Raw genomic sequence first — 25,841 nt, 5'->3', positions numbered from 1 at the left:
AACCTCTTCCAGTGGGAGCTGTCCCTGCCTATGGCACAGGGGGGGTTGGATCTGGCTGAGCTTTCAGCTCCCTTCCAACCTAACCCATTCTGTGCTTCTCTCTCTGACTCCTCTGCTTTCCCCTTGCAGAACTCCATCCTGGCTGCTGATTCCTGGAGTAGCTGCTACTCTGCCACCTTCCCAGCCTCCTCCTTCCCAAGTGAAAACCAGTGAGTGCTTTTCTCCTTCCTCCAATCCCCCTCCTCCTCCTCCTCCTCCTCCTCTTGCACATCCTGTGGTTCATCTGCTTCTTTTACTGCTTCCCTTTGTTTATTTGGCTGCTGGGGAAATGATTGCATCAGAGCCAGCTTGTGGCACAGCAGCCACTGCTGCAGCCTGGGGAGAGGCAGCCAAAAGCTGCAAGGGAGACAAAAAAGAAGCAAGAAAAAGCTCTAAAGGAAAGAAAAAGCAAGAGGCAAGCTTTGATTTCTGGCAAACCTGGAGGCTGCCAGTGGGAAGAGGAACAGCTTTGGGTCCTGGACACTCCTTAATGCAGCTGAGCAGAGCCCCTGTGGCACCTCTGAGCTCTCCCTGCCAGGTTGCATCAGTGCATGCTGAGCTCAAAGCTGCCTCTTGGTGTTGGAGGTGGTTCAGAAGGCAGAAGGTGGTGACCCTCAGGGGTCAGGGCTGGCACCAGTGCTGGGGAGCATCCTTGTGAGTGACCTGCACAGAGCAATCAGTGCAGCCTCAGCAGGTCTGCAAGTGGCACCAGGCTGTGTGGCACAGTCACTTGCTAGAGGGCAGGGATCCAGCCAGAGGGAGCTGGGCAGGCTGCAGAGCTGTGCCCAGGCCAACCACATGGCATTCAACCAGGCCAGGTGTAAGGTCCTGCACCTGGGTGGGGGCAATGCCAAACACAGCTCCAGGCTGGGTGGGGAATGGCTGAGAGCAGCCCTGAGGAACAGGACCTGGGGGTCTGGGGTGGGGAAAAGCTCAGCAGGAGCCTGCAGTGTGAGTGCAGCCCAGACACAACCTGTGCTGGGCTGCAGCCAGAGCAGTGTGGGCACAGGGCAAGGGAGGGGATTCTGCCCCTTGGCTCTGCTCTCCTCAGACCCCCCCTGCACTCCTGGGTGCAGTTCTGCAGCCCCCAGCACAAGCAGGACATGGAAGTGTTTGAGCCAGCCCAGAGGAGGGCACCAAGATGCTGAGAGGGCTGCAGCAGCTCTGCTGTGAGCACAGGCTGAGAGAGTTGGGGCTGTGCAGGCTGGAGAGGAGAAGGCTTGGAGGGGACCTTGGAGTGGCCTTGCAGGAGCTGAAGGGGGCTGCAGGAGGGCTGGGGAGGGACTATTGGGAAGGGCTTGGAATGAGAGGAGGAGGAGGAGGAATGGGTTTGGAGTGGCAGGAGGGAGGCTGAAAGTGGATGTGAGGAAGAAGGGAGGGTGGTGAGAGCCTGGCAGAGGTTGCCCAGGGAGGTTGTGGAGCACAGAAGCAGAGAATGGGATCAAAGATCACATTGGGTCCTTCTGTGCTCCACAACCTCCCTGGAGATGCTCAGCACCAGGTTGGATGAGACCTCTGAGTGACCTGATCTAGTGTGAGGTGTCCCTGCCTGTGGCAGGGAGCTTGGAACTGGCTGATCTCTGAGCTCCCTTCCACCCCAACCCACTCAGTGATTCTTTGCCCTTGCTCTGAGCTTTTCCTGCCTCTTCTTGGAAGCTTTGGGGTACTTCTGGAGCACAATTCCTGTAAATGACACTTGGGGAATCCTCAGGAGAGCTGTGAGAGGATTTCTGTTTGGCTGCATTGAACCACAAGATGAGATTGTGTTTATCTCTGCTGCTGGGGGTTGTGTGTTTGGGGCTGTTCTTTGCTTCCTTTTCACCCTTTGATCTGCTTCTTTACCCTTCCCTTTCTTCCCCTCTGCTTGTGCTGGGGGCAATGCAGCCTTGGTCCTGCAAGGCTCTGCCTGGCTGCAGCCCAAATGGGAGCTTGGTGACTCTGCTGTAGTTTGCTTTTGGAGTTTGAAGCTCGTTGTAAAGTTTGCTGTAGGCTCAGGGAATGGTTTAGGTTGGAAGGGAGCTCAAAACTCAGCCAGTTCCAACCCCCCTGCCATAGGCAGGGACAGCTCCCAGCAGCACAGGTTGCTAGAGGGGAGAGGAGGAGGAGAGGAGGATGAAAGGAGAGAGGAGAGAAGAGAGTAGAAGAGGAGGAGGAGAGGAGAGAGGAGAAGAGAGAGGAGGAGAGGAGAGAGTAGAAGAGGAGGAGGAGAGGAGAGAGGAGGAGAGGAGGGGAGAAAGAGAGGAGAGAGTAGAAGAGGAGGATGAAAGGAGAGAGGAGGAGAGGAGGGAGGAGGAGAGGAGAGAGTAGAAGAGGAGGATGAAAGGAGAGAGGAGAGCAGAGAGTAGAAGAGGAGGGGAAGACAGAGGAGGAGGAGAGAGGAGGGGAAGAGGAGAAGCTCTTCCTTCTTTGAGGCTCTGAACATAGAATCCTGGAGCAGGAGGGGTTGGAAGGGACCTCCAGAGATCATCCAGCCCAGCCCCCCCTGCCAGAGCAGCGTTGCCCAGGGCAGAGGTGTTGGAGGAGCATCTTGGTGGCCTGCTTTGGACTGACTCCAACAGTTCCATGTCCTGCTTGTGTTGGGGGCTGCAGAACTGCACACAGGGTCTGAAGGACATGGAAGAGGCTGAGAGGGCTGCAGCAGCTCTGCTCTGAGCACAGGCTGAGAGAGTTGGGGCTGTGCAGGCTGGAGAGGAGAAGGCTTGGAGGGGACCTTGGAGTGGCCTTGCAGGAGCTGAAGGGGGCTGCAGGAGGGCTGGGGAGGGACTGTTGAGAAGGGCTTGGAATGAGAGGAAGAGGAGGAGGAGGAGGAATGGGTTTGAAGTGGCAGAGGGGAGACTGAAAGTGAATGTTAGGAAGAGGGGAGGGTGGTGAGAGCCTGGCAGAGGTTCCCCAGGGAGGTTGTGGAGCACAGAAGCAGAGAATGGGATCAAAGATCCCATTGGGTCCTTCTGTGCTCCACAACCTCCCTGGAGATGCTCAGGACCAGGTTGGATGAGACCTCTGAGTGACCTCTTCTAGCTGGAGGTGTCCCTGCCTATGGCCCAGGGGGGTTGGACCTGCCTGAGCTTTCAGCTCCCTTCCAACCTAACCCAGTCTCTGATTCTCATGCTGGGGGCTCCAGACCTGCACCCAGGACTCCAGGTGGGGGTAAATGTGAAGCAGGAAAGTGCAGCTGGTTGGGGGGGGGGGCGGGGAGGGAGTGCAAAGTGAGCTCTAAAGCCTCTGCAGAGGAAACTTCATTCCCCAGTGGCTGTGTTTGGACCTGGCTCATCCTCATAGCAACAGCTTTGTCCTGAAGCAGGTTTTTCCTGTTCCCCTTTTTCTTTTCAGCTCTTCTTAACCTGAAAAGTTACAAATGTCAACAATCTGCTTTGGGAGAGCAGAGGGAGGGGCAGGTGACCTGCAAGGAGGAGCTGGAGCTCAGCTCCTTGCTGAGCCTGACCTGAGCTCCTTTTGTCCTGAGGAGAGAGGAAGGGAGGAGAGGAGAGAAGAAAGAAGAGAGGAGAAAGGAGAGGAGGGGAGGAGAGGAGAAAGGAGAAGAGAGAGGAAGGGAGAAGAGTAGAGAGGAGAGAGGAGAAAGGAAAAGGCAGAGGAAGGGAGAAGAGGAGAGAGGAGAAAGGAGGAGAGGAAGGGAGGAGAGTAGAAAGGAGAAGAGAGGAGAAAGGAGAGGAGGAGAGGAAAAAGGAGGAGAGGAGCCAGGTGGGGTTGGGCTCTGCTGCCAGGCAGCCAGAGCCAGAAGGGGACCCAGGCTCAAGGTGTGCCAGGGCAGGTCTAGGCTGGATGTCAGGAGGAAGTTGTTGGCAGAGAGAGTGATTGGCACTGGAATGGGCTGCCCAGGGAGGTGGTGCAGTGCCCATGGCTGGAGGTGTTGCAGCCAAGCCTGGCTGGGCACTGAGTGCCATGGGCTGGTGCCTGGGCAGGACTGGGGCTGGGTTGGGCTGTTGGAGCTTGGAGCTCTCTGCCAGTCTGCCTGATTCCATGGTTCCAGTGCCAGGCTGAAGCTGGGTGTGGGCTGTGCAGCTCTGGCACTCTGAGGAGCATTCAGCTTGCCCCAAGAGGAGAGCAGGCAGCTGGGGGGAAAGGTTTTGGGGTGGTTGCAGCATGCACAGGGCTGGGTGCTGGCTGCCCAAGCAGGCAGAGCAGAGCCCTGCTGGGGAGGGTTGTGAAGCTCATTGCTCATCCCTGCCAGGCTGGGAAGGAGCTGCCTGGGCACAGCAAAAGCAGGAGGCAGTCAGCTGTGGAACACAGGCCACAGACTGCTCCTGCAAGGAGGAAGGGGAGCAGAGAATGGTTTGGGTTGGAATAGACCTCTAAGGTCCTCCACTTCAAGCTTCAACCCAGCAACCTCCCTGGGCAACCTGTGCCAGTCTCTGCCCACCCTCCCTCTCAACAGTTTCCTCCTGATGGAGAGGAGGAGAACCTCCTCCTGGAGAGGAGAAGGCTGCAGGGAGAGCTCAGAGCAGCCTTGCAGTGCCTGAAAGGGGCTGCAGGAGAGCTGGGCAGGGACTTGTGCCAGGAGGAGAGACAAAGGCCTTGAGCTGGGAGAGGGGAGAGGAGGAAGAAACTGTTGAGGGGGAGGGTGGGGAGAGCCTGGCACAGGTTTGCTCAGGGAGGTGGTGGAGCACAGAAGCACAGAATGGGATCAAAGATCCCATTCTGTGCTTCTGTGCTCCACCACCTCCCTGGAGGTGTTCAGCACCAGGCTGGATGAGTCCCTGAGCACCCAGTGCTGGTTGGAGCTGCCCCAGCCTGAGTGCTGGTTCTGAGGTGCATCTCCTGCACAGCCTTTGTGCTGGTGGCAGGGCCTGGGGGGGTTGTTCCTGTGGCCCAAGGGCTTGGGGTTTGGGGGGGGGGGGAAGGGGAGCCTGAGGTGTTCTCCTCCAGCTCTGCCCTTTGCTCCCCACTGCCTTCTCCTCCTGAGGTGTTTCCTCAGCTGGATCCTCAGAGGGGGAATGCAGTGTGGACGAGTTGTGAGCTCTGGCTGGAGGTGATCCTGAGCTCCCTGGAGGTGCTCAGGGCCAGGCTGGATGAGGCCCTGAGCACCCTGGGGCTGGTGGGAGCTGTCCCTGCCCCTGGCACAGCTTTTCCCTTCCCACCAGTCTCTGTGCCAGACTCCCAGAGTGGCTCAGCTCTCATCCCAGAGCCCCAGCAGGGAGGCTGGAGCAGGCTGAGGAGCCCCTGGGGGCTCAACCATTCACTGCTGTTCCCATTTCCCTTCCAGGCAATATTTTAACCCCCCCCCGGATTTTTACACCACCCCCATCAGCAGAGCACATTTCTTGGACACAAACTATGCAGCTGTGGACCCTGCTGACCTACCCAAAAATGGAGACTTTGCTCAGGTGAGTGACTGCCTCCTGCTGCCTGGGGGCGGGGGGGGAGGCAACTGGTGAAGGATGGGGGTGTGGGGAGGGTCATTTCTCACTGCTGGAGGGAGGAAAAGAGGAGCTGAGAAAGGCCTTGGAGGTGTCCAGCATCTGCTGAGTGCATTTTGGGGGAGCTGCTCTGGGGATGGAGGTTTGGGGAGGTTCATTTCTCAGTGCTGGAGGGAGGAAAAGAGGAGCTGAGAAAGGTCCTGGATGTGTCCAGCATCTGCTGAGTGCATTTTGAGGGAGCTGCTCTGGGGATGGAGGTTTGGGGAGGTTCATTTCTCAGTGCTGCCTGCTGGAGGGAGGAGAAGAGGAGCTGAGAAAGGTCCTGGATGTGTCCAGCATCTGCTGAGTGATTCTGGGGGGAGCTGATCTGGGGATGGAGGTTTGGAGAGGTTCACTTATTAGTGCTCTCTGCTGGAGGCAGGAGAAGAGGAGCTGAGAAAGGTCCTGGAGGTGTCCAGCATCTGCTGAGTGCATTTTGGGGGAGCTGCTCTGGGGATGGAGGTTTGGGGAGGTTCATTTCTCAGTGCTGCCTGCTGGAGGGAGGAAAAGAGGAGCTGAGAAAGGCCTTGGAGTGTCTGCAGAGCTTTCCTCACCCACTCTGCTCTTCAGCACACAGAATCCTGGAACCAACCAGGTTGGCAGAGAGCTCCAAGCTCCTCCAGCCCACCCTAGCCCCCAGCCCTGTGCACCCAAGCAGACCATGGCACTCAGTGCCCCATCCAGGCCTGTCTGGAGCACAGCCATGGCCCCCCCTGAAGCTGTCCCCACGCAGCAGTGGCTGGGGGCAGGCAGGCAGGAGGATGTGGCTCAGCTTTTGTCTCTAAGCTGCTGTGGCTTTGGGATGTGTTTTATTTTCACTCACTCAAGATGTGTTTAAGCAAAACCTTTTTCCCTTCCCAACCTGCCTGCTCTTCCTGCCTGCTCCCTTAATGAGTGCAGCAGCAGATTGATGCCTCCCCCTCCCCTGCAGGGCTCAGTGCCCCCACCCCCACCCCCCCAAACTGTGCTTTGGTTTTCCTGGTGTGCCTAAAGAGAGGTTTTGAAGCTCCTCAGGGCTCTGATTCCTGCAGGGTTGGCGTTGGAGGGGCTGGGGGCTGCTGTCTGGGGGGAGCCACTGATGTGCTTGCCCAAGCTCTTAAGTAGAGTCAGAGAGTGCCAGGGGCTGGGAGGGACCTGCAGAGCTCAGCCAGCCCAAGCCCTGCCGGGGCAGGAGCAGCCAGGGCAGGTCACACAGGAGCACACCCAGGCAGGGGTTGAGTATCTGCAGAGAGGGAGACTCCACAGCCCCCCTGGGCAGCCTGTGCCAGGCTCTGGCACCCTCACAGGGGCAAAATTCCTCCTCAGGTCTAAATGGAACTTCGTCTGCCTCAGCTTCCACCACTGCCCCTTGGCCTGGCACTGGCATCACCCAGCAGAGCCTGCTCCAGCCTCTGGCACTCAGCTGCACACATTGATGACATTGCTGAGGTCACCTCTCAGGCTCCTCTGCCCCCAGCCCCAGCTCCCTCAGGCTCTGCTCCTAGCAGAGCTCTTCTGTTCCCTCCAGCAGCTCTGTGGCTCTGGACTGGACTCTCTCCAGCAGTTCTGTGTCCCTCTTGAACCAGGGGGCCCAGAACTGGGCACAGTGCTCCAGATGTGTGTGCCAGCAGTGTGCCCAGGTGGGCAGCAGAGCCAATGGCATCCTGGGCTGGCTCAGGAGCAGTGTGGGCAGCAGGACAAGGGAGGTTCTTGTGCCCCTGTGCTCAGCACTGCTCAGGCCACCCCTGGAGTGCTGTGTCCAGCTCTGGGCCCCTCAATTCCAGAGAGATGTTGAGGTACTGGAAGGTGTTGAGAGCAGGGCAGCAAGACTGGGGAGGGGCCTGGAGCACAGCCCTGTGAGGAGAGGCTGAGGGAGCTGGGGGGGTGCAGCCTGGCACAGAGCAGGCTCAGGGCAGAGCTCATTGCTGCCTGCAGCTGCCTGCAGGGAGGTTGTGGCCAGGTGGGGTTGGGCTGTGCAGATTGGGTGCTAGGCTGGCACAGCTGGGGCTGTTGGCTCACCAGTGGTGCTAGGCTGGCACAGCTGGGGCTGGGTGGCTCACCAGTGGTGCTAGGCTGGCACAGCTGGGGCTGGATGCTTCACCAGTAGCTCTTGACCTGAGCCCTGCGAGTGGCTGAGCCCAGCTGGGTGAGGCAATTGCAGCAGCATCGATCCTGACCTCCTGCAGAGCTAAGGGTGGGAGGAGGGAGGCAGCAATCTGAGCTCATCACCATGTGGAGGCCACTTAAGAGGCTGCCCGGGGGAAGGGGGAGGGAAAGGTCCTCTCCACAGGCTGTGACTTGCAGCTCTGTGGCTGATGGCTGTGACGGGAAGAAGCCTTCAGCATTTCTTCACCTTCTGCCTTGGTTTCTCTTCTAGTAAGTGCTCAGTGAAGTTTCCTTCCCCTGCTGCAGCCCAGAAGTGCTTTAAGAGTCACAGAATGGGGTTGGGGTGGAAGTGAGCTCAAAAGATCAGTCAGTGCCAGGGGCAGGGAGCACAGAAACACCTTCAGAAGGGTTGTGGAGCACAGAAGCAGATCAAAGATCCCATTCTGTGCTCTACAACCTCCCTGGGCAAACCTCTGCCAGGCTCTCCCCACCTTCCCCCTCAACAGTTTCTTCCTCCTGGCACTCCCAGCCCTTGGCACAAGTCCCTCCCCAGCTCTCCTGCAACCCCTTCAAGCTGCTCTAAATCACATTCTGGGCTCCTGTGCTCCACAACCTCCCTGGGGGCAAACCTGTGCCAGTTGATCCCATTCTGTGCTCCACAACCACCTTGGAGGTGCTCAAGACCAGGCTGGATGAGGAACTGGAATGAGAGGAGAAGGAGGAGGAATGGGTTTGAAGTGGTAGAGGGGAGATTGAAAGTGGATGTGAGGAAGAAGGGAGGGTGAGGAGACACTGGCACAGGCTGAGGGTGGTGAGACACTGGCACAGGTTTGCCCAGGGAGGTTGTGGAGCACAGAAGCACAGAATGGGATCTTTGAGCTGGTTCTGTGCTCCACAACCTCCCTGGAGGTGGTTCAATGCTCCACAACTTCCCTGGGCAGCCTGTGCCAGCCTTTGCCCACCCTCACCCTCCCTCAGCTCCACTCCAGCCCTGCTCTGCCTCAGCTCCAAACCATTCTCCCTTTGGCCTGGCTCAGACACCCTCAGCAAAAGTCTCTCCTCAGCCTTCCTGCAGGATCCCTTCAGATCCCACCTGGAGCCTTCTCCTTTCCAGCTCCCTCAGCCTATCTTGGATCATCTTTGTGGCCTCACTCCAGCAGTTCTGTGGCCTCCTCCTGCTGGGGACAGCAAAAGTGGAGGCAGGATTGGAGGTGAGGTCTGAGCCAAGCAGAGCCAAGAGGCAGAATCCTCTCTCTTGCCTTGCCCAGGAGCCAGGATTGGAGCCTGGAGCTGGTGCAGCTGCAGGCTTTGACCTGGAGGTGCTGGCATCAGTCTGGAGTCATCTGGGAGTGTCTTGGAGCTTTTCCATCTCTTGCCTCAGAAACATCTTTCACTTTTCCTGACTTTTTGCTGTCCCAGATGCCAAACTGTTAAATATTAACCATCTGCCTGGAGAGCTGAGGCTCTGCCACTGGGAAGCTGTGGGAGTAGCTTGGGTGGTTCCATCATTCCCAGGGACTCCAGAGGAAAGTCCCTGCTGCCTCTTCCACCCTGCCCTGCTGGGAGTGGTGAGGTCCCAGCAGATTTCTGCTCCCTTGACCATGCCAAACAGGAGTGAAAATAGAGAGAAAGCATAAGGAGCTTGTTGGAGGTCTTGGTAAGAAGAGTCCTGGGTGGGGACAACCCCAAGCACAGCTCCAGGCTGGGTGGGGAATGGCTGAGAGCAGCTCTGAGGAACAGGACCTGGGGGTCTGGGGTGGGGAAAAGCTCCACAGGAGCCTGCAGTGTGAGTGCAGCCCAGACACAACCTGTGCTGGGCTGCAGCCAGAGCAGTGTGGGCACAGGGCAAGGGAGGGGATTCTGCCCCTTGGCTCTGCTCTCCTCAGACTCCCCCTGCACTCCTGGGGGCAGTTCTGGAGCCCCCAGCACAAGCAGGACATGGAAGTGCTGGAGCCAGCCCAGAGGAGGGCACCAAGATGCTGAGAGGGCTGCAGCAGCTCTGCTCTGAGCACAGGCTGAGAGAGTTGGGGCTGTGCAGGCTGGAGAGGAGAAGGCTTGGAGGGGACCTTGGAGTGGCCTTGCAGGATCTGCAGAGGGCTGCAGGAGGGCTGGGGAGGGACTATTGAGAAGGGCTTGGAATGAGAGGAGGAGGAGGAGGAGGAATGGGTTTGAAGTGGCAGAGGGGAGCTTGAAAGTGGATGTTAGGAAGAAGGGAGGGTGGTGAGAGCCTGGCAGAGGTTGAGGGTGGTGAGAGCCTGGCAGAGGTTGAGGGTGGTGAGAGCCTGGCAGAGGTTGAGGGTGGTGAGAGCCTGCACAGGCTGCCCAGGGGGGTTGTGCAGCACAGAAGCACTGAAGGTGATCACAAACTCCCTCAGCAGCAACCCAGCCCAGCAGGGTTTATGAACCATAGAATGAGTTAGGTTTGGAAGGGAGCTCAAAGCTCAGCCAGTTCCAAACCCTCTGCCATAGGCAGGGACAGCTCCCACTGGAACAGGTCACTTGAAGGCCTCATCCAACCTGGTCCTGAGCATCTCCAGGAAGGTTGTGGAGCACAGAAGCACCCAATGGGATCAAAGATCCCATTGGGTGCTTCTGTGCTCCACAACCTCCCCTGGGCAAACCTGTGCCAGGCTCTCCCCACCCTCCCTTCCTGCATGCTGGCAGAGCTGCTCCTCTTTGCATGCTCACAGCAGCCTGAGGTGACCTTCAGCTTCCTCTCCTCCAGAGTGTGTTTGGGGCTGTGGCTTGCTGGTGCTGAGTGATTCATGCTGCCTGCCCTGTTGGCATCCTCTGGATAAACAAAGTGGCTTGCACCAAAGAAAAAGAAATCAGGAGGTTTAGGAAATGCTTCTCTGAGGCCATCCTGAGAGCTGCTGGCTTGGTCTTGGCAGCTGAAGGCTCAGCCCCTGAGCCCCTGGGGTCATCTCCTTCTGGGAAGAGTCCCCTGGCTACAGACACAGCCTTGAGTGGCAAAGGTCCTGAGGAGAAGCAGCTTTGGAATCATAGATGATGGAATCAGGACAGGCTGGCACAGAGCTCCAAGCTGCTCCAGCCCAACCCAGCCCTGCCCAGGCACCAGCCCATGGCACTCAGTGCCCAGCCAGGCTTGGCTGCAACACCTCCAGCCATGGGCACTGCACCACCTCCCTGGGCAGCCCATTCCAGTGCCAATCACTCTCTCTGGGCACAACTTCCTCCTAACATCCAGCCTGAGCCTGCCCTGGCACAGCTTGAGCCTGGGTCCCCTCCTGTTCCTGGCAGCAGAGCCCAACCCCACCTGGCTACAGCCTCCCTGCAGGCAGCTGCAGGCAGCAGTGAGCTCTGCCCTGAGCCTGCTCTGTGCCAGGCTGCACCCCCCCAGCTCCCTCAGCCTCTCCTCACAGGGCACATTCTGTGTTTCTGTGATCCACAGCCTCCCTGGAGCTGCTCAAGGGGAGGTTGGAGCAGATGATCTCTAAGCTCCCCTCCAGCCTAGACCGTTCTAGGATTCTCTGAGCCCTGCTGTGCTGCCAGGACCCTTTTTTCCCCCCTCCCCTTCCCCCAGGATTTCAGTCTCTGAGACCTTTTCCATCCCAGTCTGTGATGAGGTGTTTGGAGCAGCAGAGCTCTGCTGTGCCTTCTCCCCTGGGCCTGGTGGTTGGCATTCCAGGGGGTGGTTTCTCACTGGGTTAGCTTCTCTGCTGTGATTATATTACTGTGGTCTTGCAAAATGCATTTAGCAGCCTCTGGTTATCCATAACCATGTCAGAGCCTGTGCTTGCTCCTGCCTGTGCTTCCTCCTGGCTGTTCTGCCTGCTTTGTGCCCTCCTTTAGTGCAGGAGCAAAGAAGGAAGAGGAAAATGAAGCAGGTGGCATAAAGGCCAAGCCCCTGGGAGCTCTGGGCAGGATCAAAGTCACACAGCAAAGCAGGTCACTGATTGAGGCATTTCAGAAGTGGATTTGGTCTCTCCACTTCAAAGATCTCATCCAAGCACCCAGCCCCAGCTCCAGGTCGGTCCAAATGCAGCCAGAGGCAGCAGTGAGAGCTCTGCTGCCTCTCTCCAGCCCAAAGCAGCTGCCCACAGATCCCAAATCCCTTAGTTTTGCCCCTTGGCTCCTGCAGAATGGCTCCTGGAGCAGCCCTCCCACAGCACTGGCAGGGGAGGTGGGCTCGGAGGGGGGGGTCTGAGCAGAGCAGAGGGGGTGGGCTCGGAGGGGGGGTCTGAGCAGAGCAGAGGGGCACAGTCTCCTCCCTCACCCTGCTGCCCACCCTCCTGCTGCCACCCAGGACATGGTTGCCTTCTGGGCTGCCAGTGCCCACTGCCAGCTCATAGCTGAGACCCCCAAGTCCTCCTCCTCAAGACCACTCCCGAGGGCAGTGCCTGGTGCCAGGGAGGTTTGCAGAAGCTCTCAGCATGAGGCCCCAGCCTTGGCAGCAGGGACCCAGCACTGGCTCTAAGCTTGAGCAGCCTGGAGCTGAGCTTCCCTTGGAGCTGTAGCTGCTTGGGGTTGTTGTGGCCAAAGGGCAGGATCCTGCTCCGTCCCCCCCTGCTCCGTCCCCCCCTGCTCCATCCCCTTGCTCCAAAGCTGCCAGGGGAAGGCTCTGGGGCAGGCTGCAGCCTCTGGGGCGGTTTGTGGCCCCCAGCGCTGGAGCTGTGCGGGAAGGAAGTGACTTTGGGCTGCTGCTGGCAGCGCCCAGGGCGGGGCAGGTGCTGGAGACAAAGGACAGCGAAAGGCTCTGGGGGGGCCGGGGGGAGGGAAGCGCCTCGGGAATGGTCACCCCGAGCGGTGTCGCTTGGGGTACCGAGGTGAGGGGGGCAGGACCCCCCCAGCTCTGGCTGGGGAAGGCTCTGGGGGGAGGTTTGGTGGACAGGACCCTCCCAGCCCCAGGGTGGAAGGCTAAGTGGGGGGGTGCTGGATAGGACCCCCCCAGCCCCAGCGAGGGAAGGCTGCTGGGGGGGTTAGGGGCTGGGGGGGTTAGGGGCTGGGGGGTCCTATTTTCCGTATTGGCCAGGCTGGTGGAGGCTTTCTGGGTGGCCGTGGGGCAGGGCAGGGCAGGTCCTTGGGGCTGAGCCATGGGTCGGGCAGGGCCGTGGGGCAGGCAGGCAGAGCCGTTGGGCAGAGACGTGGGGCAGGCAGGCGGTGCTGGCGGTGCCCCCTGGCCGTGGGCAGGCAGGGCAGAGCCGTGGGGCAGGCAGGCGGTGCCGGCGGTGCCCGCTGGCTGTGGGGCAGGCAGGGCAGTGGGGCAGGCAGGGCAGTGCTGTGGGGCAGGCAGGCGGTGCCGGCGGTGCCCGCTGGCCGTGGGGCAGGCAGGCGGTGCCGGCGGTGCCCGCTGGCCGTGGGGCAGGCAGGCGGTGCCGGCGGTGCCCGCTGGGCAGTGCCGTGGGGCAGGCAGGGCAGTGGGGCAGGCAGGGCAGTGCTGTGGGGCAGGCAGGCGGTGCCGGCGGTGCCCGCTGGCCGTGGGGCAGGCAGGCGGTGCCGGCGGTGCCCGCTGGGCAGTGCCGTGGGGCAGGCAGGGCAGTGGGGCAGGCAGGGCAGTGCTGTGGGGCAGGCAGGCGGTGCCGGCGGTGCCCGCTGGCCGTGGGGCAGGCAGGCGGTGCCGGCGGTGCCTGCTGGCTGTGGGGCAGGCAGGGCAGTGGGGCAGGCAGGGCAGTGCTGTGGGGCAGGCAGGCGGTGCCGGCGGTGCCCGCTGGCTGTGGGGCAGGCAGGCTGTGGGGCAGGCAGGGCAGTGCTGTGGGGCAGGCAGGCGGTGCCGGCGGTGCCCGCTGGCTGTGCCGCACTGCCGGGAGCTGAGCGCAGTGCCGGGAATCTGCCTGCCCCTGAGCATCATTTCCTGCCAGGCAGGCTCGGCGCTGGGGGAAGCTCTGAGCGCTGCCTGCGCTGCCTGCGCTGCCTATGCAAATCGGCCCCGGCTCCGCCAGCCTCGCTGCGTGGCTGCCCTCTTGCTGCTGCTGCCTCCCCTCTGCTCTCCTGCATTTTAAGCGCTCCCGTCCCGGTCCCCGTTCCCATCCCCTTCCCCTCCCCGTTCCCATCCCCGTCCCGGTCCCTCTCCCCGTTCCCGTCCCCATGAGCTCCCGCCCTGGCTGCCGCTGCCCTGCTGGCCATGAATGAAGAACCTCTCTCCCCCCTGTCCTGCTCCATCCTCCTCCTCCTGCCGAGTGCTGCTTTAACATGGCCCAGATGCAGTTCTGGCTAAAGTTCCCAGCTCTCTACAAGGTAATCCCTCATTTTCTTTCCTTTATCTTTCTTCCTTTCCCTCCTTGGAATTCCTCCTGGGTTTGACTTGGGAGTGTGCCCAGCTCCAGCTGCTCCCCAGGCTCTGTGCCCCTGCCTCCTGCGGGGCTGCTGCCTGCCAGGGGCAGCTTTGTGTGCTCAGGGCTGGGGCTTGGATCTTGCTGCACTTTGCCTCTCTCGGGGTTGTCGCTGGGGGTTAGGACCTGGGAGCTGACTGTGGAGCTTGGGAGCTGAGTGTGGAGCTTGGATATTGAGTGTGGAGCTTGGATATTGAGTGTGGAAGTTGGGAGCTGAGTGTGGAGCTTGGATATTGAGTGTGGAGCTTGGGAACTGAGTGTGGAAGTTGGGATCTGAGTGTGGAAGTTGGGAATTCGTCTGGAGCTTGGGAACTGAGTGTGGAGCTTGAATATTGAGTGTGGAGCTTGGGCATTGAGTCTGGAACTTGGGAATTCGTCTGGAGCTTGGGAACTGAGTGTGGAGCTTGGGAACTGAGTGTGGAGCTTGGGATCTGAGTGTGGAGCTTGGGAATTGAGTCTGGAACTTGGGAATTCTTCTGGAGCTTGGGAACTGAGTGTGGAGCTTGGGAGTTGGGTGTGGAGCTGGGGGGAAGGGGAGGTGTGTGAGGAGCTGTGTGCTGGGGCTGGGCTGGCTCTGGGGGGGTTGGTTTCTGGCGCTGGGCACAGCAGGCAGGGCAGGGGCAGAGCTTTGAAGCCTTTAGCCTGAAGTTCCTTGCCCTGTGCTTGAAAGCCTTTGGCAGCTGTGAGGTTTCCTTGCAGCCGTTGACTGCTCCCAGGGCAGCTGCTGGAGCTCCTCACTCTCTCCTGGCAGCAGCTTTTGCTTGGGCTGGCATTGGGGAGGCACCAAACCTGTCCTGCCTGGCAGGGCAGCCTCTGGGAGTGTTTGTGATGCTGAGGGCACTGGAACAGCTCTGCTAGGGGCAGGCTGAGGGCATTGGGGGTGTTTAGGATGGAGGAGAGCAGCCTGGGGGGGCTCTGCTCAGTGCTGAACAATGCTTCAAGGGTGGTGGCTGGCAGCAGGCTGTGTTCAGTGGTGCCCAGTGCCAGGACAAGGAGCAGTGGGCACAACCTTGCCCATCAGCAGTTCCACTTGACCATGAGGAGGAAGTTCTGCAGGCTGCTGGAGGCCTGCAGCAGCCTGCCCAGAGAGGTGCTGGAGCCTCCAGCCCTGGAGACATTCAAACCCCACCTGGAGCTGTTCCTCTGTGACCTTCTCTAGGTGCCCTCTGCCCTGACAGGGGCTTGGACTGGATGATCTCCAGAGGTCCCTTCTGTGTGACTCTGTGCACCTGGGTAGAGAGGTTTGGGTTTTAGGCTCTCCTCTCAGCTGGCTGCTGTGCAGGAGGGTGTTGGATTCCTCTCTGGCTGGACTGGGAGCAGCTAAACTCTGATGGCCAAAACTGTTTGCAGGCTGCTCCTGCATTTGGCCTTCACCTTCCTGTTCCTTCAGCCAGCTCTGTGCTGGGCTGCAGCCAGAGCAGTGTGGGCACAGGGCAAGGGAGGGGATTCTGCCCCTTGGCTCTGCTCTCCTCGGACCCCACCTGCACTCCTGGGTGCAGCTCTGGAGCCCCCAGCACAAGCAGGACATGGAAGTGTTGGAGGCAGTGCAGAGGAGGGCACCAAGATGCTGAGAGGGCTGCAGCAGCTCTGCTCTGAGCACAGGCTGAGAGAGTTGGGGCTGTGCAGGCTGGAGAGGAGAAGGCTTGGAGGGGACCTTGGAGTGGCCTTGCAGGAGCTGAAGGGGGCTGCAGGAGGGCTGGGGAGGGACTATTGGGAAGGGCTTGGAATGAGAGGAGGAGGAGGAGGAATGGGTTTGAAGTGGCAGAGGGGAGACTGAAAGTGGATGTTAGGAAGAGGTTGAGGGTGGTGAGAGCCTGGCAGAGGTTCCCCAGGGAGGTTGTGGAGCACAGAAGCAGAGAATGAGATCAAAGATCACATTGGGTCCTTCTGTGCTCCACAACCTCCCTGAAGGAGCTCAGGATGAGGCTTTGAGTGACCTGTTCCAGTGGGATATGCCCCTGCCCGTGGCACAGGGAGGGTTTGGACCTGGCTGAGCTTTCAGCTCCCTTCCAACCTAACCCATTCTGTGCTTCTCTGCTTGGATCCTGTCCTGGTCCCCAGGTTCATTTCCAAGCTCTCGGCAGCCTGCAGCTGGGAGCTGCTCCTTGACCAAGGAGAAACTCTCAACCTCTTGAGCCCAGTGTGGGGGTGAAAGGAGCTGCCTGAGCTCCTCCTGCTGTCTCCTCTGACTCTGCTCACTTCTCCATTTCAGGACTCTTCATACCTCGATGAACCCTCCCACAACAACTCCCTCTTCTCCTCCCCTGCCGACTCCCTCTCCGACATCGTGGATCCCAAGGACTTCCTGCTGGCTGACAGCCTCACCCATGTGCCAACCCTCTTTGATGTGAGCACTCCACAGCACAACCAGCTGGAGGTGAGGGCTGCTCCCCCTCCAGCTGCCCAGCACAGCTTTGGGTTGGAAGGGAACCCTCTGAGAGGTCACCCAGTCCAACCTCCCTGCCCTCAGCAGGGACATCTCCCACCTGCAGCCTGCCTGAGTGGAAGGTGCCCTAGATCAGGAGGATCCACTGCAGCAGGTCGCTGGTGGGAGGTGTCCCTGTCCATGGCAGGGGTTGGGGCTAGCTCATAGAATGGGTTGGGTTGAAAGGGAACCCCCCCAAAAAGTCACCCAGTGCAACCCCCCTGCCCTCAGCAGGGGATGATCTTTGATCCCACTCTGTGCTTCTGTGATCCACAACCTCCCTGGAGGTGTTCAGCACCAGACTGGATGAGGCCTTGAGCAGCCTGTTCTAGTGGTGGGACCCTGGCACAGGTTGCCCAGGGAGGCTGTGGATCTTTGATCCCATTCTGTGCTTCTGTGCTCCACAACCTCCCTGAGCAAACCTGTGCCAGTGTCTCACCACCCTCAACCTGTGCCAGCCTCTCCCCACCCTCCCCCTCAACATTTTCTTCCTCCTCTCCCAGCTCCAAACCATTCCCCTCCTCCTGGCACTCCCAACCCTTGCCCCAAGTCCCTCCCCAGCTCTCCTGCAGCCCCTTCAGGCACCAGCCCAGGCTGCTCAGGGCCTCAGTGTTCAAGAATGATGCCAATGGAAAGGAGCTTTGTGTCCTGTCAGCTCTGCCCACAGCACCTCCAACCCTGCTCTGTGCTGTGCTTCACATCCTCCCTCCCCTGTCCTCTGCTTGTCCTGCAGAGCTTTGGGTTCAGATGAGGCAAATAAACTCCTTGGAATTCCAGTTCCAAAGGACTTCCTCTTGGAAAGGATCTCTGCCTATTTTAAACCTTCCCTTATCTGTGTGTGCTGAGCACAGAGCTGGGGGAGGGGGCTGGGGGGCTTGGATTGCTGCTGGGTGGTGCTTGGTCTTGGTGCCTCCTGAGGAGATGGCAGCTCAGCATGGCCTGCCCGCGGCAGGTTTCAGTTTCACTTTGGCACAGGAGGTAGGAGATGCCAAGGCACAAAGGTGAAAGGGTTGGCTCATGATTGGAGCTGTTCCTTCTCCTGTGCCCCACGTCCTGCCCCAGACCTCCTGGCAGGGAGCTCTGCAGTTTGCCTTCAGAGGGCTGCAGCAGCTCTGCTGTGGAGATAGACTGAGGGAGCTGAACCTGCTCGGGCTGGAGAGGAGAAGGCTCCCAGGAGACCTTCTTGTGGCCTTGCAGTGTCTGAAGGGGGCTGCAGGAAAGCTGGGGAGGGACTTTTTAGGGTGTTGGGTAGTGATAGGGCTGGGGGGAGTGGAGCAGAACTAGAAGTGGGAAGAGTCAGCCTGGATGTGGGGAAGAAGTTGTTCAGCAGGAGGGTGGTGAGAGCCTGGCAGGGGCTGCCCAGGGAGGTGGTGGAAGCCTCATCCCTGGAGGTGTTTGAGGCCAGGCTGGATGAGGCTGTGCACAGCCTGACCTGGTGTGAGGTGTCCCTGGGCATGGCAGGGGTGGCACTGCCTGAGCCTTGTGGTCCCTTCCAGCCCTGACTGGTTCTAGGATTCTATTCTACGACTCTAAGGAGGTTCAGGAGTGAGCTGGTGCAGAGTGCAGGAGATCTGCTCAGGGAACAGCCAGAGAAGGTCCAGAGGAGGCCACAAAGATGCTCAGAGGGAGAAGCTCTCCTGTGGGGACAGACTGGGAGAGAGTTGGAGCTGTGCAGGCTGGAGAGGAGAAGGCTGCAGGGAGAGCTCAGAGCAGCCTTGCAGTGCCTGGAAGGGCTGCAGGAGAGTTGGGGAGGGACTTGGGGCAAGGGCTGGGAGTGCCAGGAGGAGGGGAATGGCTTTGAGCTGGGAGAGGGGAGAGGGAGAGTGGAGAGGAGGAAGAAATTGAGAAGGAGGGTGGGGAGAGGCTGGCACAGGTTGAGGGTGGTGAGACCCTGGCACAGGTTGCCCAGGGAGGTTGTGGAGCACAGAAGAATGAGATCTTTGATCCCATTCTGTGCTTCTGTGCTCCACCACCTCCCTGGAGGTGTTCAGCCCCAGGCTGGATGAGTCCCTGAGCACCTTGTGCTGGTCCAAGGTGCCCCTCCCCATGCCAGGGAGCTTGGCACTGACTGATCTTTCAGCTCCCTTCCAACCCCATCCCCATTCAGTGATTCCCTGGCTCTATGTGGTGAGTTTTCAGTGCTCAACCACCCAAAGCTTCTCCTGCTTCCTTTCCACCCTCTTGACCTGAAGCTCTTTGTGCCAGAGCCCTGCTGCTGAACCTGGATCCCAAAGCCTGGAGGCTTAGCTGCTTCCAGGCTTGGATCCACTTCTCTTTGCTGAGCCTGTGGCAGAGCCTGGCAGGAGCCCACAGAGCTGAGCCTTTCTCCAGCCTAAGGAACACTTAAGCTGAGCTCAGATTGGGAGGTGGAGATGTTTCACCTGCTCTCCAGATTTGTTGGCACTGAAAATAGCTCTTCCCTCCAGCTTCCTTCTGGTAATTCTGACTCAGGCTTCCAGTAATGGAGGTTCTTCTCTTGGGGTTTTTTTTTCCTTCTTCTTTAATGTCTTTTTTTTTTTTTTTTTCTCTCTCCCTAAATTTAAAGCAAGAGAGAGAAAAAAAAAAAAGGAGGCAGTAATTGAAGTGTTTGTGCCTCAGAACTTCCCTTCTTTCACTTCTGCTGCCGCAGAGAGCTCTTGGCCAGGCTGTAAACAAGAAGGGTTTGCTGCTTGTGGAGCTGCTGCCTGCTTTGGGATGCCACAGGCTGAAGCTGCTGCCTCGACCTTGCTGACAGGCAGGAAATTCCAGGGTGGTTTTGCTTGCACAAGGGCAGACAGGAGGGCTCCTGGGTTGTGCCTGCCCAGCTCGGAGTGCCTGCAGGGCAACCCTGCCCGGGGGGGATGCTGCAGAGCTGCCCTCGAGTCACCCAGAAGCTGATGCCTGCAGAGACCCCAGCAGGGGTGCAGCTGCCTGGCCCCTGCCCACCCCCCAGAGCAGGCTCCAAAGTCTTTGTCTTCCCTTAGCAGATGCAGCCCAGAGCCCTCGGGGGGTCTGCACTGCAGGATCAGTGCTGCAGAGAGGGACCTGGGGGTGCTGGTGGATAAGAGGTGAAGCATGGCATGGCAGTGTGCCCTGCTGGCATGGCAGTGTGCCCTGCTGGCATGGCAGTGTGCCCTGCTGGCCGAGCTGTGTGCCCTGCTGGCCAAGCAGTGTGCCCTACTGGCATGGCAGTGTGCCCTGCTGGCATGGCAGTGTGCCCTACTGGCATGGCAGTGTGCCCTGCTGGCCGAGCTGTGTGCCCTGCTGGCATGGCAGTGTGCCCTGCTGGCATGGCAGTGTGCCCTGCTGTCAGAGCAGTGTGCCCTGCTGGCATGGCAGTGTGCCCTGCTGTCAGAGCAGTGTGCCCTGCTGGCATGGCAGTGTGCCCTGCTGGCATGGCAGCTGTGTTCAGTTTGGGGCTGCTCAGCTGCAGAGGGGCAGGAGCTGCTGGAGAGGGTCCAGCAGAGGGCTGTGAGGATGAGGAGGGCAGGAGCAGTGCCTGCTGAGGAGAGGCTGAGGGCCCTGGGGCTGAGGGGGGGTTGATAAGTGTTTGTTAGTGCTGAGGGCTGCCAGGAGGGGGGGGACAGGCACTTAGCCATGGCCCCAGGTGCCATGGGCACACCTCTCTTGGGCACCTCCAGGCATGGGCACTCCAGCACCTCCCTGGGCAGCCTCTGCCAGTCCCTTCCTCAGCTCCAACCTGAGCCTCCCCTGGCACCATTCCAGGCCATTTCTCCTCCTTCTATCCCCTGATGCCAGGCAGCAGAGCCCAACCCCCTCCCCCAGCTGCAGCCTCCTCTCAGGGAGCTGCAGAGGGCACTGAGGCCTCCCTCAGCCTCCTCTGCCCCACACTGCTCCCCCCCAGCTGCCCCCAGCCCTGCTCCCCACCTTGGTTGCCTCTCTCTCGTGGGTCAAGGCTAAGCAGAACATTTTGGGGGTGCCCAACCTTAGTGCCCTGAGGTGGGCACAGTGCTGGAGCAGAGACTCCTGCCCTCAGGTGTGGAGGGCATCAGGCCCTGCCAGCTGCCACCACACACAGTGGTGCCAAGCTGCTGCCAGCTGCCTTTGCCTTGCTCAGCTCTTGCCTGGGGGAGCTGCAGGAGGTCTGCAGAGCACCAAAGAGGCTTTGGTAGTTGCCAGAATTGCTGCCCAGGGCTCTGGCACTGCCAGGCACAGGTTCTGCAGTCCCCTCTGGTGGCATCAGGAGTGTGAGCTGTGAGCCTGGAGCCCCCCAGGCAGCTCTGCTGCTGTCCCCTTGGCAGCTGGGTGGGGCTGGCAGGGCTGAGGGTCGAAGCTCTGTGCTCACCTCCAACCTTTTCTCTTCCAGCTGCTCTCAGCCAGCAGACCCTTCCCTGGCCTGAACACTTCCAACGACCATGGCACTGCTGTCCCCAGCACCCCACTCCTCATCAGCTACCAGGTGAGGAAGAGGAGTGGCTGCAGGAGGCTGCTCAGCTGCAGCAAGTCCAAAGGCTCTGCTGTGAGGGCAGGCTGAGGGGGCTGGGGGTGTGCAGCCTGGAGGAGAGAGGGCTGAGGGCTGGGGCAGACCTTAGAGCTGCCTTTGGTGCTCAGAGTGGATTAGAGGGGAAGTGGGGAGGGACTTTTTGCTGGGCCAGGCCAAGGGGGAATGGTTGGAAGCTGAGGCAGGGCAGGGTTAGAGTGGAGCTGAGGAAGAAGGGGGTGGTGAGAGCCTGGCACAGGTTTGCCCAGGGAGGCTGTGGGGCACAGAAGCACAGAGTGGGATCGTTGCTCTTTGAGCCCATTCTGTGCTCCACATCCTCCCTGGAGCTGCTCAAAGCCAGGGCTGGATGAGACCCTTGGCAGAGGAGTTGGAGCTGATGAGCTTTGAGGTCCTTTTCCAGCCTGAGCCACTCTGTGGCTCTGTGTTGGCACCATCAGTAGGTTCAGTGGGCACCAGGCCCTGAGCTTGGTGACATCACAGCAGGCAGTGACCTCTTTCCCTTCAGAGGAAGCTGGGCAAGAGCACAGGAAGGGCACTGCCCTCTGCCAGGGGGCTCCTGCTGGAACCTCTCTGTGCCAAGGAATGATTTGGGCTTTGCTGACTTCATGTTCCAAGCTCAGAGCTGCTCCAGGACCTTTAGCTCAGTGCCAGAGGGCAGGGCACAGCTGGGCACACCTTCTGCCAGCCCCAGGTGGAAGCATCTTCCTCTGCTCAGCGTGGGCCAAGTGTTGGAAGAACCTCCCCAGGCGTTTGGGGCTCCTGGGGGAGGCTCTGGCAGGTGCTTTAGGGTGGCCTGGGCTGTGTCTGAGGGGTGGGCACTTGGTGCAGGGGCTGGGTTGTGACTCTGCTCTGCTCTTGGGTGCCCATGGCTCGGGCAGAGCCTTAACTCTGCTGCTTCTCAGTCTCAGGCTCCTGCAGAGGAGGAGGATGAAGGGGAGGAGGAAGAAACAGAAGAGTTGGGGCAAACAGAGACCTATGCAGAGTACATCCCTTCGAAGTGTGAGTGTCCTGCAGGGCTGGGGGAGGCTCTGGGCACTCCCTCGGGGCCCTTCCTCGTCAGCTGCTCCCCTGATTGCTGCAGGCAGTGCCCAGTGTCTGCCTTGGCACCTCCTGAGCTTGACCTTCCCCTGGGGAGACCTTCCCAGGGCACTGCTCCTGGCTTGGTGCTGTGCTTGCTTAGCACAGCTCTTCTCTCTGCTTGCTTCTGGAGGGGGCATGGCTGGATCTGAGGGGGCATGGCTGGATTTGAGGGGGGCATGGCTGGATCTGGGGGGGCATGGCTGGATTTTGGCAGTGTGAAATTGCAGTGGAGCAGGAGTGCAGAGCAGGGCTCAGCTCTGTCTCCTCAGTGGAGCTCAGGGACAGGCCAAGGACACAAACTAGACCCCAGGAGGGAAAACTTCTTCCCTGTGTGGGTGCTGGAGCCTGGAGCAGGCTGCCCAGAGGGAGGCTCTCAACCTGCCCTGGATCCAGTCCTGCTCTGAGTGACTCTGCTCTGGCAGAGGGCTTGGACTGGAGGATCTCCAGAGGCCCCTTCCAACCCCTTCCCACCCTGTGCTGCTCTGGCCTGAGCAGAGGGCTGCAGCTGATCAGCAACAGGCTCTGCTCCCTGCTCCTTGGGACAGGCCCAGCAGCAGTGGATGGAAGCTGCAGCACAGGAGGTTGCAGCTCAGCACCAGGGGGAACTCCTTGCCTGGAAGGGTCCCAGAGCCTGGCACAGGCTGCCCAGAGAGGTTGTGGAGTCTCCTTGTGTGGAGCCTTTCCAGGCCTGTCTGGATGTGTTCTGTGTGCCCTGGGCTGGATTGTGTGGTCCTGCTCTGGCAGGGGTTGGAGATGATTGATCTCTTTGGGCTCCTTCCAACCTCTGCCATCCTCTGATCCTGGGACACAGGGGCAAGGACAAGGGGTGAGGGATGGAAGCTGCAGCACAGGAAGCCTCATCCCAACATGATCAAGAACTTCTTTACTGGCACAGGCTGCCCAGAGAGGTTGTGGAGTCTCCTTCTCTGGAGCCCTTCCAGGCCTGTCTGGATGTGCTCCTGCGTGACCAGCACTGGATCAGGACCCTGCTCTGGCAGGGGGATCAGAGATGATCTCTTTGGGTCCCTTCCCACCCCTGACATCCTCTGATCCTCTGAGCAAGAGTCCTCTGCACTCCTTTGGAGCTGCCCCAAAGCAATCCTGACCTTGAGCTCTGTGTTTCTGCCCTCTCATGCAGCCAAGATTGGGAAGCACCACCCTGACCTGGTGGTGGAAACCAGCACCCTGTCCAGTGTGCCCCCTCCTGACATCACCTACAGCCTGGCCCTGCCCCACGCTGTGGCTGACAAAGGCTCCCTCTCTGCACTACAGCTGGAAGCCATCATTTATGCCTGCCAGGTAGGGGACTGCTCCTGTGCCCCCCAGGGGACAGAGGGGGGCAAGATGGAGGTGAAAATAACCTCAGGTTGCAGCAGGGGAGGTGTAGGTTGGACACATCCTGGGCTGACTCAGAAGCAGTGTGGGCAGCAGGAGCAGGGAGGTTCTTGTGCCCCTGTGCTCAGCACTGCTCAGGCCACCCCTGCACTGCTGTGTCCAGTTCTGGGCTCCTGCATTGCAGAGAGATGTTGAGGTGCTGGAAGGTGTCTGGAGAAGGGCAGCAAGGCTGGGGAGGGGCCTGGAGCACAGCCCTGTGAGGCACAGGTTTGCCCAGGGAGGTTGTGGAGCACAGAATGGGATCAGAGATCACAGAGGGTGGTGAGACCCTGGCACAGGTTGAGGGTGGTGAGACCCTGGCACAGGTTGAGGGTGGTGAGAGCCTGGCACAGGTTTTCCCAGGGAGGTTGTGGAGCACAGAAGCACAGAATGGGATCAAAGATCCCATTCTGTGCTTCTGTGCTCCACAACCTCCCTGGAGGTGCTCAGCACCAGGCTGGATCAATCCCTGAGCCCCCTGTGCTGCTCTGAGGTGCTCACCTGCACCCCTGGCACTTAGCCCATGCTGCTGCCCTTTCTCTTGAGCCTGGGTTGGGTTGCCAGGATTGAAGTGATGCTCTCCTGAGCTCCTTTGAGAGGAGACCAACCTGGCTTTGATTCTCTGCTCCTCTTCCTCTGCCTCCTGCCAGCAACACGAGGTTCTGCTCCCCAGCGGGCAGCGAGCTGGGTTCCTCATCGGGGATGGTGCTGGAGTCGGCAAGGGCAGGACCGTGGCAGGCATCATCTTTGAGAACTATCTGAGGGGGAGGAGGAAGGCTCTGTGGTAAGCCCGGGGGCAGGGGGGGGTTGGGCTTCGCCGCGGCTCTGCCTCTCCTTTTCCCGTAAGGCCTCCGGAGTTAGCTTGGATCTGGGGGTGAGGAATTCCTCAGTGCTGATGTTGGCCTCGGAGCTGACTCATTGCCGTGGCCTTGCCTGAGTCCTTTCCACCTCTTGGTGCTTGTGGAATGGGAATCTTCCTCTCCCCTCCCCCTTCCCATCTCCCCTTCCCCATCTCCCCTTCCTCCCCTTCCCCATCTCCCCTTCCCCCCCTTCCCCATCTCCCCTTCCCCCCCTTCCCCATCTCCCCTTCTCCCCCTCCCCCTCCTTCCATCTCCCCTCCCTCTCCTTTTCCCTCCCTCTCCTTTCTCTCCCCTCCCCCTTCCACTGGCTTTGGGCAGTGGTGCCCAGTGGCAGGGCCAGGGGCCATGGGCACAAACCTGACCCTAGGAGGTTCCATCTGGACACGAGGAGGAACTTCTTGAGGGGTGGGGGAGGCCTGGGGCAGGCTGCCCAGAGAGGTGCTGGAGGCTCCATCTCTGGGGACATCCAACCCCCACCTGGAGCTGCTCCTCTGTGACCAGGTGCCCCCTGCCCTGGCAGGGGCTTGGACTGGAGGGGCTCCAGAGGCTTCCTCCCCCGCCTATGATTCAGTGGCAGTTGTGTGCTGCCTCAGGCAGTCTGTTCAGCACTGAGGCTGTGCAGAGTCTCCCCACAGCTGCTGGTTGTGCTTTTGCTCCCCAGCTCTCCTGCTGGTCTCCCCAGGAGCTGACCAGAGCCTTCCTTTGCAGGTTCAGTGTCTCAAATGATCTTAAGTATGATGCTGAGAGGGACCTGAAGGACATTGAAGCCTCCCACATTCCTGTGCATGCTTTGAATAAGGTAGGGAGAGGTTGTCCTTGGAGCTGTGGGGAGGGTGGAAGGCTCCACCTGAGCAAGCAGAGCAGCAGCAGCCTCCTGTCCCCTCCTCTCAGCCTCCTCTTCCCACTCCAAGCTCCTGCTGCGTTTCCATGCTCAGGCTGAGCACTGAGCTGCTTCCTGCAGCGACCAAGAAGCATGCTCCAGGCAAGGGCAAAATGCAGCAGGGCTGTGACAGTCCTGACCCACTGCAGAGGTCCCTGGAGACTGGGAGCTGCCAATGTGATGCCATCCACAAGGGGCAGTGGGCACAAACCTGCCCATCAGAAGTCCCACCTGAACGGGAGGGGGAACTTCTGTCATGGAAAGGTGCCAGAGCCCTGGGGCAGGCTGCTCAGAGGTGCTGGAGACACTGAATGCCCCCCGGGTGCGTCCTGAGTCCCCTCCTCCAGGGGCCCCTGCCCTGGATGCTCTCCACGGGTCCCTTCCACCCACTCTGCTCTGTGGCTTGCGGCAGGGCTGTGGGCAGAGGATGGGCAGGAGGTGCTGGGGCCAAGTGCTGTGCCCCTGTGTGCTGCTGCTGTGTGGTGCTGCTGCTGCTGCTGTGTGGTGCTGCTGCTGCTGCTGCTGTGTGGTGCTGCTGCTGCTGCTGCTGTGTGGTGCTGCTGCTGCTGCTGTGTGGTGCTGCTGCTGTGTGGTGCTGCTGCTGCTGTGTGGTGCTGCTGCTGCTGCTGCTGCTGCTGCTGTGTGGTGCTGCTGCTGCTGCTGTGTGGTGCTGCTGCTGCTGCTGCTGTGTGGTGCTGCTGCTGCTGTGTGGTGCTGCTGCTGCTGCTGCTGTGTGGTGCTGCTGCTGCTGTGTGGTGCTGCTGCTGCTGTGGGGTGCTGCTGCTGCTGTGTGGTGCTGCTGCTGCTGTGGGGTGCTGCTGCTGCTGTGTGCTGCTGGTGCTGCTGCTGTGTGCTGCTGTGTCCCTGTGTGCTGCTGTGTCCCTGTGTGCCGCTGTGAGCTGTGTCCTGCTGTGTGCTGCTGTTGCTGCTGTGCCCCTGTGTGCCGCTGTGAG

At 60.0% G+C, this 25,841-nt stretch overlaps 1 protein-coding gene across 4 annotated transcripts in view; it reads left to right on the top strand.

Moving 5' to 3' along the window:
* The window catches only part of SBNO2 (strawberry notch homolog 2), a 65,689-nt gene that overhangs the window by 13,497 nt on the left and 26,351 nt on the right, over positions 1 to 25,841 (top strand). For 3 of the 4 annotated variants that reach the window (XM_064174762.1, XM_064174765.1, XM_064174763.1), the window contains exons 3-10: positions 130 to 209; positions 5,261 to 5,381; positions 16,041 to 16,205; positions 20,560 to 20,652; positions 21,597 to 21,693; positions 22,913 to 23,073; positions 23,799 to 23,932; positions 24,717 to 24,807. In XM_064174762.1, the coding sequence (XP_064030832.1) occupies positions 130 to 209; positions 5,261 to 5,381; positions 16,041 to 16,205; positions 20,560 to 20,652; positions 21,597 to 21,693; positions 22,913 to 23,073; positions 23,799 to 23,932; positions 24,717 to 24,807 (942 nt within the window). Of the gene's footprint in view, positions 1 to 129; positions 210 to 5,260; positions 5,382 to 13,364; positions 13,734 to 16,040; positions 16,206 to 20,559; positions 20,653 to 21,596; positions 21,694 to 22,912; positions 23,074 to 23,798; positions 23,933 to 24,716; positions 24,808 to 25,841 lie in introns of those variants that run through there. The other variant, XM_064174764.1, reaches the window with a different exon arrangement.

This window comes from Pogoniulus pusillus, chromosome 41 (assembly GCF_015220805.1).
Source record: "Pogoniulus pusillus isolate bPogPus1 chromosome 41, bPogPus1.pri, whole genome shotgun sequence".
In the NCBI taxonomy this organism is placed as follows: Eukaryota; Metazoa; Chordata; class Aves; order Piciformes; family Lybiidae; genus Pogoniulus; species Pogoniulus pusillus.
The sequence above is the reverse complement of the archived record's forward strand: the minus strand, read 5'-3'. Positions and strand labels throughout refer to the sequence as shown.